Below are 11793 nucleotides of genomic sequence, written 5' to 3'. Positions count from 1 at the left end.
ATGCAGGGTCTTGGGACTCTGTTCCTGCTGCTGACTGCCTCTGTGGCTTTAAAGGCTGACGCTGTGGAAACACTTCCAGACATCCAGGTTCAGGAGAATTTCAGCGAGTCTCGGGTAAGGTTGGCTTCTCTGGCTGAGGTGGCCACAATGGTGTTATGCCCATGCCACTGGACCTTGCTGGCCAAGGCCTGTCTGTCGTGGGATGTCTGTCTTCCCATCTTGTATACAACATCTCGATCCCTAGGGCCCTTCCTGGCCTGACTGTTAGTAAGTTATTCTGGGATTCTCTGAAGCCACAGCTCTTTCACATGTCATTCAGTCTGTGGGGTTCTCTGTGAGCCTAGTGTCTTCCCAGTCTGCCCTGTCCTCATGAGTTCCCAGAGGAATCCACACGTGGCAGGTGGCACAGGATGGGCATGGGCCTGTGAGCTTTAGGGACAGGCCTGTGGGATCATGGGAGGAAGAGAAGCAGGACATGAGTTGATGGGGTTAGGGAGTATGAGCCTAAGGGCACCCTGGCCTGTGGCAGGCATGGCACTCATGTGTCTATGTGGATGTGTGGATGTGCAAATATTTGTGTATGCATGTGTGTGTGCCCGTATGTATTGTAGAGTCAGCTGCCCTAGCTTTGCCCTGAACCATAAAGTGATGTGGCTGGGGAACCCTGTCTCCACGGTCTATCTGAGGGACTCTCAGAACTCTGCAGGTGATTTTCTGTACCTTAGGACAAGGAACAGGTGTGCTGGAGGTCTAGGGGTTGGAAGGTCAGCACCATCAGCATGGTGTCAAGAGGAAGAGGTGGTTGGCTGGTCCCACAAGGTCCTATCAGGTTTGTAGTGTCTCCACGGCACGCTCACAGGCTGCCTTACAAAGTGTTGGACACTGCTGTGGATGTTATAAAACTCAAGCCTCACACTCCTGAGCAGTGGTGGCTGGTGGCCTCAGAGTATGCTGTCTGGACTCTACTTGCCTACAGGGGTATCACAGACACTTTACATCGATGGAGTAGACCTTATGCAAGGCAGTGGGACATTATACACCTCTGCCCTCACTATGTTGTGCCTTAAGACACTGTCCCTTAAAGGACTGGCCCTTGGAAGAAGGAAGGGGAACGTGGACATGTCTTCTCAAAGGCCGGGGTAAATGCAGATCCTAGCTTGTGGTTCTTCCTAGATCTATGGAAAGTGGTTCAACCTGGCGATAGGCTCCACCTGCCCGTGGCTGAGGAAGATTAAGGACAAGATAAGCATGAGCACACTGGTGTTGCAGGAAGGGCAGACAGAAGCAGAGATCAGTGTGTCCAGCACCCGATGGCGGTGAGTAGGGGTGCAGGAGTGACCAGGGTTCCCAATACCCCAACCTTGTCCTGGAAACTATAGCTAGGCCTTGCTTCTGAGCCTCAGGTGTTGTTGTTGTCTACCCTCAACAAACATCTTGTGTGCCTCTCAGACTGTGTCTCCAACCCTAGGCTTCTTGTGCAAGCTGTCTGTCCTTGGGGATTCCTCGGCTGGGGAAGGGAACAACTACCCTGAAGACCTGGCCAGGCAGCCTCAGGCCAGCAGGTCTAGGGTGGGGTTCCTAGACTCTACTCATCTTCCCTGGGGCCAAACAGCCATCCTGAAGATTTGCCCCTTCTCCAAGCCCTTCCCACATATCTTCTCTCCACTTCTGCCACTGAGGTAGAAGTCTCCCTTTTCCTTCCTTCCTTGCTTTCTTCTTCCCTTCCTCCCTCCCCCTTCCTCTCGCCCTCTCTCTCTCCTCCCTCCCACTCTCCATCTCTCCCTCTCTCCCTCCTTCCCTCCCTCCCTCCCTTCCTGTCTCCTGCAGTCCATCTACTTTCCTTTCCACCTTCAACCTCATTCTTTCCCTCTGATCCAGTCTTCACCCAGCAACCAGAACGACCTTTAAAAAAAAATACACACGGGAAAGCCTCCCATGGCTCCCCACCATCCTCAGCATTAAGAGTGAAATCTTGACTCTCAGCAGCTCGCCTCTTCCTGCTCCATGCTCTCCCATGAGCTTTGCAAACCTGGGCAGCAGATCTGTAAGTACCAGGTGCCCTCCACGCTCTCAGCCCTCCAGGCCTTTGCACATGTCCCTAATTCTGTGAGTCTTTGGGATACTAGTTCCATGTCATTTCTTCCAGAAAGCTCTCCTGGACTCCCAGGTTCAGGCCACATCACATGGCTTCTTGAGTACAGTGTTTCTACATACTGGTATGAATACACTGTTTGCATCTGGCCCTGGCTAGACTTTGTGCCACATTACGGCAAACCCCGTACAAGGACAGTCCTGTCTGGCTCTCTTCTGTGTCCTCAGCATGTGGCACAAGAGCTGTTCACAGAACAAGGAGTGATCATGAAACAGCAATAGCTAGAGTACTACATGATCCATGCTCAGTGAGGCCCATGACGGCCACAAGGGGCCATCAGGCCATGACTGGAAGCTGAGCATTGGCCCATCACTGCCCACCAGGTAATGTGCAGCGACAACAATGGTGGCTTTACTCACCCTGCCAGGAAGCAGGAATAAAAAGGGGATTTCCAAAGTCTAGGATGACCACAAAACAAGATATTTGGAAACATTCCTTTCCAAATAAACACAAAAAGGACATTTAGGCTTGGTCGTTGACAGGAGAGGTGTCTGTGAGGAGATCTCCTGGACCTATGAGAAGACAGACATCGATGGGAAGTTCCTCTCCTACAATCCCAGTGAGTGTGGGGACACACCATAGTCCCTTCCTTCCCCTTTCTCTTCCCCCTCTACCATTGTGACCTTCTTTCCCGTGTGTCTGAGAAGTCATCCAGCCTGCCCTCAAAAGTTTGGCGCTCCACAGCTCCTCCCTTTTAAATTATGTCCAGAACTGGGAGAGGTGCAGAATGCCAAGGGCGACCTTAGCAGCTCCCCACCTGCTGGCCTCGAGCTTGGTTCTCGGAGACAGAGGAATGTGGGTCCAAATTGACTCACAGATTTAGCAACGATCTGTGGAATCTCCTCTGTGTGCCAAACCGTGGCCCAGGAGATGAACACTGAACGTTGACAGAGGACGGGAACATTGATGGGGTGAGCAACAATAAGTAGATGAATAGGATGACAGGTGAGTTGATGGTCATCTGAAGACAGGTGGATGGAGTGACCAAAGGAGAAAAGAAGGAAGGGAAGACAGACAGGACAGAAGGAAGGGGAGGGTGGGGAAGAAGAAAGGAAAACCGGGCGTGGTGGTTCATGCTTATATTCCCAGCAATAAGGTGGAGGAAGAAGAACCAGAAGTTCAAGGGCATCCTTGGCTACATAACAAACTGAAAGGCCAGCCTGGGATAAATGAGACTCTTCTTTTTTTTGTTTTTTGGGGGCTTTTTTTGTGGGGAGGGAGGGTTTGAGACAAAGTTTCTCTCTGTAGTTTGGGAACTCACTCTGTAGCCCAGGCTGGCCTCGAACTCACAGAGATCCGCCTGTCTCTGCCTCCTGATTAAAGGCATGCGCCACCGCCACCAGGCTTGAGACTCTTCTTTAAAAATAAAAAAAGGAGAAGGAAAGAGCAGAAATGAAAGGAGAGCTGATGGGGAATTGGAGAGAGAGAAGGAGAGAGGGAGGGTGGGAGGAAGGATGAAAGGGATGAAAAGAGGGAGGTGAGGAAAACAAAGAGGGAAGGAACCAGGGAGGGAGGCAGACAAGGAGGAACAGACCTGCAGGGACGGATGGAGTGGAGCTGGGTGAGTCAATGTTGGTGGAGAGAGAGGATGATGCTAGAGGAGCAGGAGAGACCTGGAAGGGTCATGTGGTTGTGGGGGTGGATGCAGGCATGCTGAGTGGAAGACAGTGAAGGGCCTCCAGGGTGAAGGGCCTGACCACTGACTCCTCTGGTCTGCCTGTGTCTCCCACACAGAATGGAACACAACCTTGGAAACCTATGTGGTCCACACCAACTATGAGGAGTATGCCATCTTCTTTACCAAAAAGTTCAGCAGCCACCATGGACCCACCATCACTGCCAAACTCTATGGTAAAGACCTTACCAGTGAGCCTGTTGGAGCTGGTGTGGGAAGAGATTGTTACTCTATGGACCATGGGAAAGAACAGGAAGTTTGTTTTTTTCTTGGTGAGAGAACTCTGGTTAGGGAGGGACAAGAGGTCTTGCCTTGAGGAAGAAGAGCCCAGCCTCCCTGGTGAGGTAGACTTCTCATTCCATCTCCAGAAGGAACTCCTGGGGCTGGAGAGACAGCTCAGTGGTTAAATCCCATGAGGTCAAATTGGGATTCATAGAACCCACATAAACACCAGGTAGGCATGATCTCCTGCCTGTAATTCCAGTCCACCAGCCCCCCCCCCCACAAGCTGGAAAGTAGACTGTGTCAGTGAGTTCCGAGTCTGACTGAGAGACCCTGTCCCAATGAGTAAGGCAGGAGAGCAATGGAAGTTGATTTCCTTCTTCAACCCCTAGCCTCCACCTGCACAGCTGCCCACATAGACAAACACATGTGCACCCATGAAAATGGAAAGGGGCAGGGAGAAAGTGACTCCAGGCCACCAGAGCCCAAACAGAGCCAACAGGAAGAGCCCTGAAACAGGACCTAGGACCTATGACAGGCCCAATCTCTCTCTCTCTCTCAGGGAGCCATATTTCAACAGTGTATCAAGGAGAATTAATCAGTCCTTTCCACACTTTTCACTGGACACAGTGACCCTAGCTGGGCAGCCCGGGTGCCTTGGACTTTAAGTATCTCATCTGCTTTCTGTTTGCAGGCCGGGAGCCACAGCTGAGGGACAGCCTTCTGCTGGAGTTCAGGGAGGTGGCCCTGGGCGTGGGCATCCCTGAGAACTCCATCACTTTTCTGGTTGACAGAGGTGAGTGACATCTTGGCCCAGTCTTAATTCTGGTCCCCCCATCCTTCCTGCCCACAGCGGACATCCTCAGTTCCTGCATCTTTCCTCTACCACCCAGAGACAGACAAGTCCTCTCCCTCTCTGCAGGGACTGAGAGAGTTCCTGGGTTTGTCCCAATTCTCAGAGTATATACTAGCACAGCCAGCATTTGGTCAATTCCATTCTTGTCCCAGGGTCACACGTCTCTGTGCACGTATCCACAGACACTGCTGAGGAAGTAGCATAGACTTGGGGTGGAGGGCACAGACTTCACAGATGGGTACCCACATTCGAGTTTAGTGGCTCAAGCACAGAGGCTAACCTTCCTAGAGCCTTCCTTTCCCCATCTGTCAGATGGGGTCACAGTGCTCTCCCCCAGTGCTGTCAGTGGGTCAGTGGGTTAAAGCCAGTAGAGACTGCAGCATAATGATGACTTGGAAGTGCTCTGTAGATGCCACTGTCGCTGACCTCCTGAGGATACGGATGGGATGATACTGGGGCAACAGATGGTAATGATGGTGCAGCCAGCGTTCTGTGGATGGCCCCTATTCATGGCTCTGAGTGATTCGAGGAAGGCCATCCACATCTAAAGCACAGGACATGCTGCTTACCTGGTACCAAACAGAAATCTGGGTCTAGGATCTCTGTCTGCCCTCCCAAACCTGGGCCTCTTGCTCACTCCTCTTTTGTGTCCTCTGCCTAGGGGAATGTGTCCCTGGGGATCTGCAGCAAGAACCCACTTCACTTCTGGTGAGTATGTCTTCCAGCCTTCCTCAGCAGCCACACCCCAGGTATTCTGCACCATCAAGACCATCAGCCAGCTGAGGTTAGGAACTGGCCAGCAATATCAGTTTCTTGGGCACAGGAGCAGAGGCAATGCCAGTGTCTCTGAGAGTGGGGGTCAGGGATGAGGTACACAAGCCACAGAGCCACAGCACATTGCCACTTTGTGTGGGATATTGTGGAGCTTACCAGTATTGCTCCCCAGGAGCCTCTCCACACTGGGACAGTGGAAGGCCTGGCCAAGATATTGATTTCTTGGATGACAGTGGCTGCCTCTCTGGAGCACTTAGCATCCAGACCAACATGGCCACTGGAGTCCCCAATAGTGACAAAACACTGAACCTGGTCCAATGGCCAGTGCAAGTCAGCTTCTGCACTGCCATGATCTTTAAAACCTCATCCTTAAGGGATGCCCCCAGAAAAAATTAAATAATCTATCTCCAGGATGGGCAGGAAGAACAGGTAGATCTTCTCCAGGGACTTGATGTTCATGTCCTTAACTAGGTGGCCCAGCTTGGTGACAAAGACCCTCTTCTTGTCTTCAGCTTTGCCTCCATGTGTTACGGGAGGTCACCGGAGATGACCACTCTGACAGTATATAGCCAACTGAAAGTCTTTATTCCAGCTAGCTGGGCCCACAGCCAAGTGTCCAGGGATCTGGGTGTAGCCTCAAGCCTGCAGAGTACAGGTTTTTAAAAGGCAGAAACCAAACCTCAAATGCATGTCTCACTCTGCAGCTACATGTAGGGGAGGACTTGTCAGAAATAAGTAGTTTGAAGCAAGCAGCTTTAAAAGAAGCTAAGTTAGCAAGGACATCCCAACATCTGGTTCCTACAATAGAGTTGGGTAATTTCCCATGGGCTTCTCCATCAAGGAGGCCAGATTCTTGTCAAACCTGAAATGGTCTCAGCAAGAACACATGATGGAGGAGCCTTTGCATTGTCTTGTCCCATCATACATGAACCCTCTGCTCCTGGCCATCCCCCACAACCATGGCCACGCTGAATCTTCCTGGAAGATGGAGCCTTCTTTCTCACAGCCTCCTTACAATTACATTTACTTCTGGCATTTAAATTTCCTTTTCCTTTGTGGAAATATTTCTATAATGAACAGTTTCATCCCCTAGGAAAAACACATAAGCCATATTTCTTGTGTCTTAGGGTTTCTATTTCTGTGATGAAACACCCTAACCAAAAGCAACTCAGGAGAGAGTTTATTTTGCTTTCTCTTCCACATCACTGTTCATAACTGAAAGAAGTCAGGAAGGTACACAAACAGGGCAGGAACCTGGAGGCAAGAGCTGATGCAGAGACCATACAGAAGTACTGCTTACTGGCTTGCTCCTTGTAGTGAGCCTAGCCTGCTTTCTTCCAGAAGCTGGAGTAGTGCCACCCATAATAGATGCCCCCCCCCATATTAATCTCTAGCTATGAAAGTGCTCTACCAACTTGGCTGCAGCCTGATTTTATGGAGGCGTTTTCTCAACTGGGGTTCCCTCCCCTCCATCTAGCTTGTGCGAAGTTGACAGAAAACTAGCCAGCACACATGCCCAGCGAAGGCTCAGTTTCTGTGAGTTTGTCCTATGGTCAACAGCTTGGCTGAGGGGAGAATTACTGGGTTGCACTCTTTTTCACGCCCTACATGTTTTGTTCTTGAGCTTCTGTGTTTAAATCCGGTCATTTACCCAGAGGGCCTGAGGGGCCCTTGCCCTTCTTTTCTGGAATGTCTATAAGGAGTTACTCTTTAGGTTTGTTTTTGGTTTTTGTTGTTTTTAATTTTGATGATTTTGTTTCCCCCTCATACTTGGGCAACCCAACTCCTTCTTCAACTCAGAAAGGTTTCCTTATTGTTTCTACTCTATTTGTCTTCCCTCCACAACACCTAGGATGTGGATTTATTTCCGGCAGTACCTAAATGGCAGTTTATTATCTCAACTATGAGGTTACACCCAGCACCTTTTCTGATTCTAATGATTTCCATCGCTGATGGTGGCTGTTATATTAGTGGATATCATTGTAAATTTTATTGGTGGCTTAATTTTTTCATGTTTCTTGCTCTCGGCCTTGTTAAGTAGACATAGTCTTTCAATTTAATCCAATTCTTCTGAGCTGCTGTATGATCTAGCTTGTTCCTTTTTTCTCTGTCTCTCTTCTCTCACCAAGGAAGGCCTATATGCCACCAGGTTAAAATGGATCTGAAAGAGACCAGGGGCCCTGAAAGTTTTCAGTTGCCTCTTAAAAGAAGAAACAATCTAAGATCACCACAGTTCTGCCTTCTCAAGTCTTAGACCACTCCTGTGGGCAGAAAGGCTGCCTAGTGACCAGCAGTCTCTCTACCTATCCCTTTTTAACTTGGCCTTGAACTCTGCCTCAGGGGGCTCTTCAGCCAGACATTCTCTTGAGCATAGCACTCTGTGAAGTCCCTTTTGGAATTTAGATTGATACTGGAGCTAACATATTATTAGGCAGTCTAGTCTGTTTATACAACTCCAGTGGTTCAGGTGCAAGGAAGTGAGATCTCTGCAAAGCTGGTTTTTCTAGCTGGGTGGTGGTGGCACATGCTTGTAATCCCAGCACTCGGGAGGCAGAGGCAGGTGGATCTCTGTGAGTTCGAGGCCAGCCTGGTCTCCAAAGCGAGTTCCAGGAAAGGTGCAAAGCTACACAGAGAAACCCTGTCTCAAAAACAAACAAACAAACAAACAAACAAAAAAAACAAAAAACAAAACAAAAGCTGGTTTTTCCTCTTCAGAGATCCCGGCGGGCAGTGCTGCCCCAAGACAACGAGGGATCAGGGGCTGGGCCACTGGTAACTGAAGCCCTCAAGAAAGAAGGTAAGGAAGGAATCCCACCTGTTCACCTGCTTCAGCCATGCTGCAAAGAAGAGAGCCTGTGGCTGGCTCACCCTGGCTGCTGCAGCACTGTGAGGCCCATCTCTCTGCTACAGTGTTGACAGCTGGCCAAGATAAGGCAGATGAGGGTCTGTACTCTGTGGGGTTGGAGGGAGAGGAGCAGCAGAGATGGTCCCAGGCTCAGGAGTGTTCAGCTCTGCCAGGAGGAATGAATTTCTTTCCTGTCTGTACGCTCACCAAGCCTTGGTTTTCTCTGCTATATAATGGGATACTCGTCTCCCGAACTGACCATTAGGGCTCTTGTATCAATAATGGGGAAGGACATAAGATGCTTTGTGTGGATGGCAGTTCATTTAATTTGCTCAGCAAATGCCAAGGCTGCCCCACCCTAGGCCTTTTGCTGGGCATTGGGGTCTTCTTGGCTCTTTGGGTTTTAGTGGGGAGACTCCCAAGGAAGCAAATGATAGGTCCAAGGTAGAGCATCATCAAAGGGCTGGTGATCCTAAGAAGCCAGAGGTGAGGTGAGGAAAGATGCTTCCCAGGCCAAGGGAATTCAGGCCATGCATGTCCAGGCATCAAGAAGGCTTTATGCATCACAGGAGAGCAAAGGCATGGGTGGTGCCTTGGTGAAGGGGTCAAGGAGGCTTTGGAAGAGAGGAGGAACCAGCTAGAGTCTCTGGGCAGATAGGTCTTTGGGTCGTTGGTAAACCTCCCATTCTGAGTTATGGGGTAGAATGAACACTGAATTTTGAGTCTCTGGGTTTGGGTATTCATTCTGAGTTTCACCCACCTAGGGATGAAGGAGGTAAGGGGCACTTGCTTGTCATCCAAAGGACAAGTTGATAGCCCTAAGTCATATGCAGGCACATAGCAAGCACTGTTAGCATGGGTGATGCATATCAAGTCATATATGGGTACATAGAAAACGCTGTTAGCATGGGTGATGCATATCAGGTCATACATAGGTACATAGAAAACGCTGTTAGCATGGGTGATACATATCAAGTCATACATAGGTACATAGAGCACTAGGTAAGGGCTGCTCCTCTGTTGCTTCCCAGATTCCTGCCAGCTCAACTACTCAGAAGGCCCCTGCCTAGGGCTGATAGAGAGATATTACTACAATGGGGCTTCCATGGCCTGTGAGACCTTCCAATACGGGGGCTGCCTGGGCAATGGCAACAACTTCATCTCTGAGAAGGAGTGTCTGCAGACGTGCCGGACCGTAGGTGAGCACACCTTGTCCTTGCACCCTCCTTACCCGCAGCCTCATCATCCCATTGGAGTCAGCCCATGACCATGAGTTAGTTTTCTCAGGGTGGAATCCAGGGCAAGGTAGTTCATAAAAATTCCACACCTACATACACGTGGCCTAGGTCAGTCATGCTCCCCTCCTCCAGGGACCCATCCAGGTTCCCAGTCTGGAAGAAGAAGGACTATGCACTCTAGATGTTTGGGGTCCTCTGTTTCTGTCGCAGTAGTCCTGTGCATGTTCCATCAGCAGCTGCAAGAGTGACTAACACTCCATGTCCCTCTCTCCTCCACAGCGGCCTGCAGTCTCCCCATAGTCCAAGGCCCCTGCCGAGCCTATATAGAACTCTGGGCATTTGATGCAGCCAAAGGGAAGTGCATCCAGTTCACCTATGGGGGGTGCAGAGGCAATGGTAACAAGTTCTACTCTGAGAAGGAGTGCAAGGAGTACTGTGGAGTTCCTGGTGATGGTAAGAGGCCCTTGGAGCCCAGGGATGCAGGCAGGGACATCCTTGTAAGGGGTGGGGGCTGAGGAGTCCAGCTGTGGTCTCTTTCCCAGATGAGCAGTCTGGTCACTCTCTGGGCCTCAGCTTCTCACCTCAGAAATGGGCCAAAGCCAGGAACATGACCTAGCTGGTCCTAGGTGGATCAGAGAGAATGATAACTAGGCATCAGCAGAAGGCATGTAGGGCAGCCGAGGATCATGGTAGAGCCAGCCTCCGGATCCATTAGGTTAACCATATAGATCAAAGGGACCCCCCTCCCTTGCTTAGTGTTGAACCTAGGCCCTGCTAGGTGCTGAGCTTTTTTTTTTTCTTTTTTTTTTCTTTCTTTTGAATGCTTTTGTTTTGAGTCAGGGTCACAGTGAGTTGTTCAGTCTGCCTTGAATTTGCCCTGTAGCCCAGGAAGGCCTTGATATATCATCTTCCTGAGTAGATGGGAGTAAAAGCCTGTATTACTAGGCCTGGCCACAAGGGAAATTAGAAACCAGCTTTATTCTCTTGTAAAAAGGCACAAAGCACCCACCTCTTCAACTACTCAGTACCCACTGTAGGGTAGGTGCTTAGCTGGTAGGAACTGCTCTTAAAAGGATGACCAGGACATGGTGGCCACTTAGCATCCTCAGGGCCTTGCTATTCCACGGCAAAATGGTACCCATAGCAATTCAGAAAGCCAGGCTGTTCCATGCAACAGCCATGGGAGAGAAGTCATTTTGCACATAATGTTTCATCCCAACCCAAGGACCTAGCCTGAGTTACTTTGTATCCGCAGGGTTCAAGGAGCTAACACACAGCTGAAAGTGCCGGTATGCAAGACAGAGGGTAGCCACTATCCCTCCCAGTGTGGGCTGGCCCACGTGATCTGGACCCAAATAAAACAATCTGTCAACTCCCAGAATTCTGTGTGTAGGAGTCTCACTGTCGTGTTGGTTGAAATACGGGGACTGGAGGAGAAGGAAGCTCTGGTCATGAGTAATTCAGCCTTCCCAGGAGAGAAGGACACATGGCTTGCAATGAATGTGACAACTTCCCGTAGGACAAGATCCTGGCTGTGCACCACTTCAAACACAACAGTCCCTAATTCTGCACTAAAACAAACAGGAAAGAAAGGAAGCCTAGAAACTCTGGCACATGTTTCTAGAAGAGGTTGGATGGGGGTTACAAAAACCCAAGGACAAAGAAATAGCGATATCCTGGAGTGTCCAGGTACCTGAGGTTGTCCCCACCCTTGTCACACCGAAGTCCTTTCTAGTGGTTCCCTCCACCTATTAGTTTGTCTCATGCACATCCCAAATTACCTGGAGCTGTAGCACCTGATGTTTCTCCACCCTGACCTGGAGTGCCTATCTCCTGGGGTCCTCACCTGGTCCTCTGCCTCCTCACCTGGTCCTATGCCCTAGTAGATTGTCTACTGGTCTTCCCAGTGCATCTGCAATAATCAGTTGGGCCCTTGACCAGTGTTCAAAGCACTGGACTGAGCTGGACTCTTGCCATGTGGGAAAGAGAGGAGGTGGGCTGGCCAAAGGAGCTTGAGGACAAGCATGGCCC

General features: G+C 50.2%; 1 protein-coding gene across 1 annotated transcript; it reads left to right on the top strand.

Moving 5' to 3' along the window:
* On the top strand, nucleotides 1-11043 carry LOC118577223 (alpha-1-microglobulin/bikunin precursor). The gene is made up of 10 exons (XM_036177324.1): nucleotides 1-114; nucleotides 1174-1316; nucleotides 2635-2711; nucleotides 3887-4003; nucleotides 4744-4845; nucleotides 5567-5613; nucleotides 8395-8476; nucleotides 9556-9723; nucleotides 10042-10215; nucleotides 11018-11043. Exons 1-10 carry the CDS (start codon nucleotides 1-3, stop codon nucleotides 11041-11043), a joined length of 1050 nt encoding a protein of 349 aa, XP_036033217.1.
* The last annotated feature ends 750 nt before the right edge of the window (nucleotides 11044-11793 follow it).

This window comes from Onychomys torridus, chromosome 2, assembly GCF_903995425.1.
Source record: "Onychomys torridus chromosome 2, mOncTor1.1, whole genome shotgun sequence".
Taxonomy (NCBI): domain Eukaryota; kingdom Metazoa; phylum Chordata; class Mammalia; order Rodentia; family Cricetidae; genus Onychomys; species Onychomys torridus.
The sequence above is the reverse complement of the archived record's forward strand: the minus strand, read 5'-3'. Positions and strand labels throughout refer to the sequence as shown.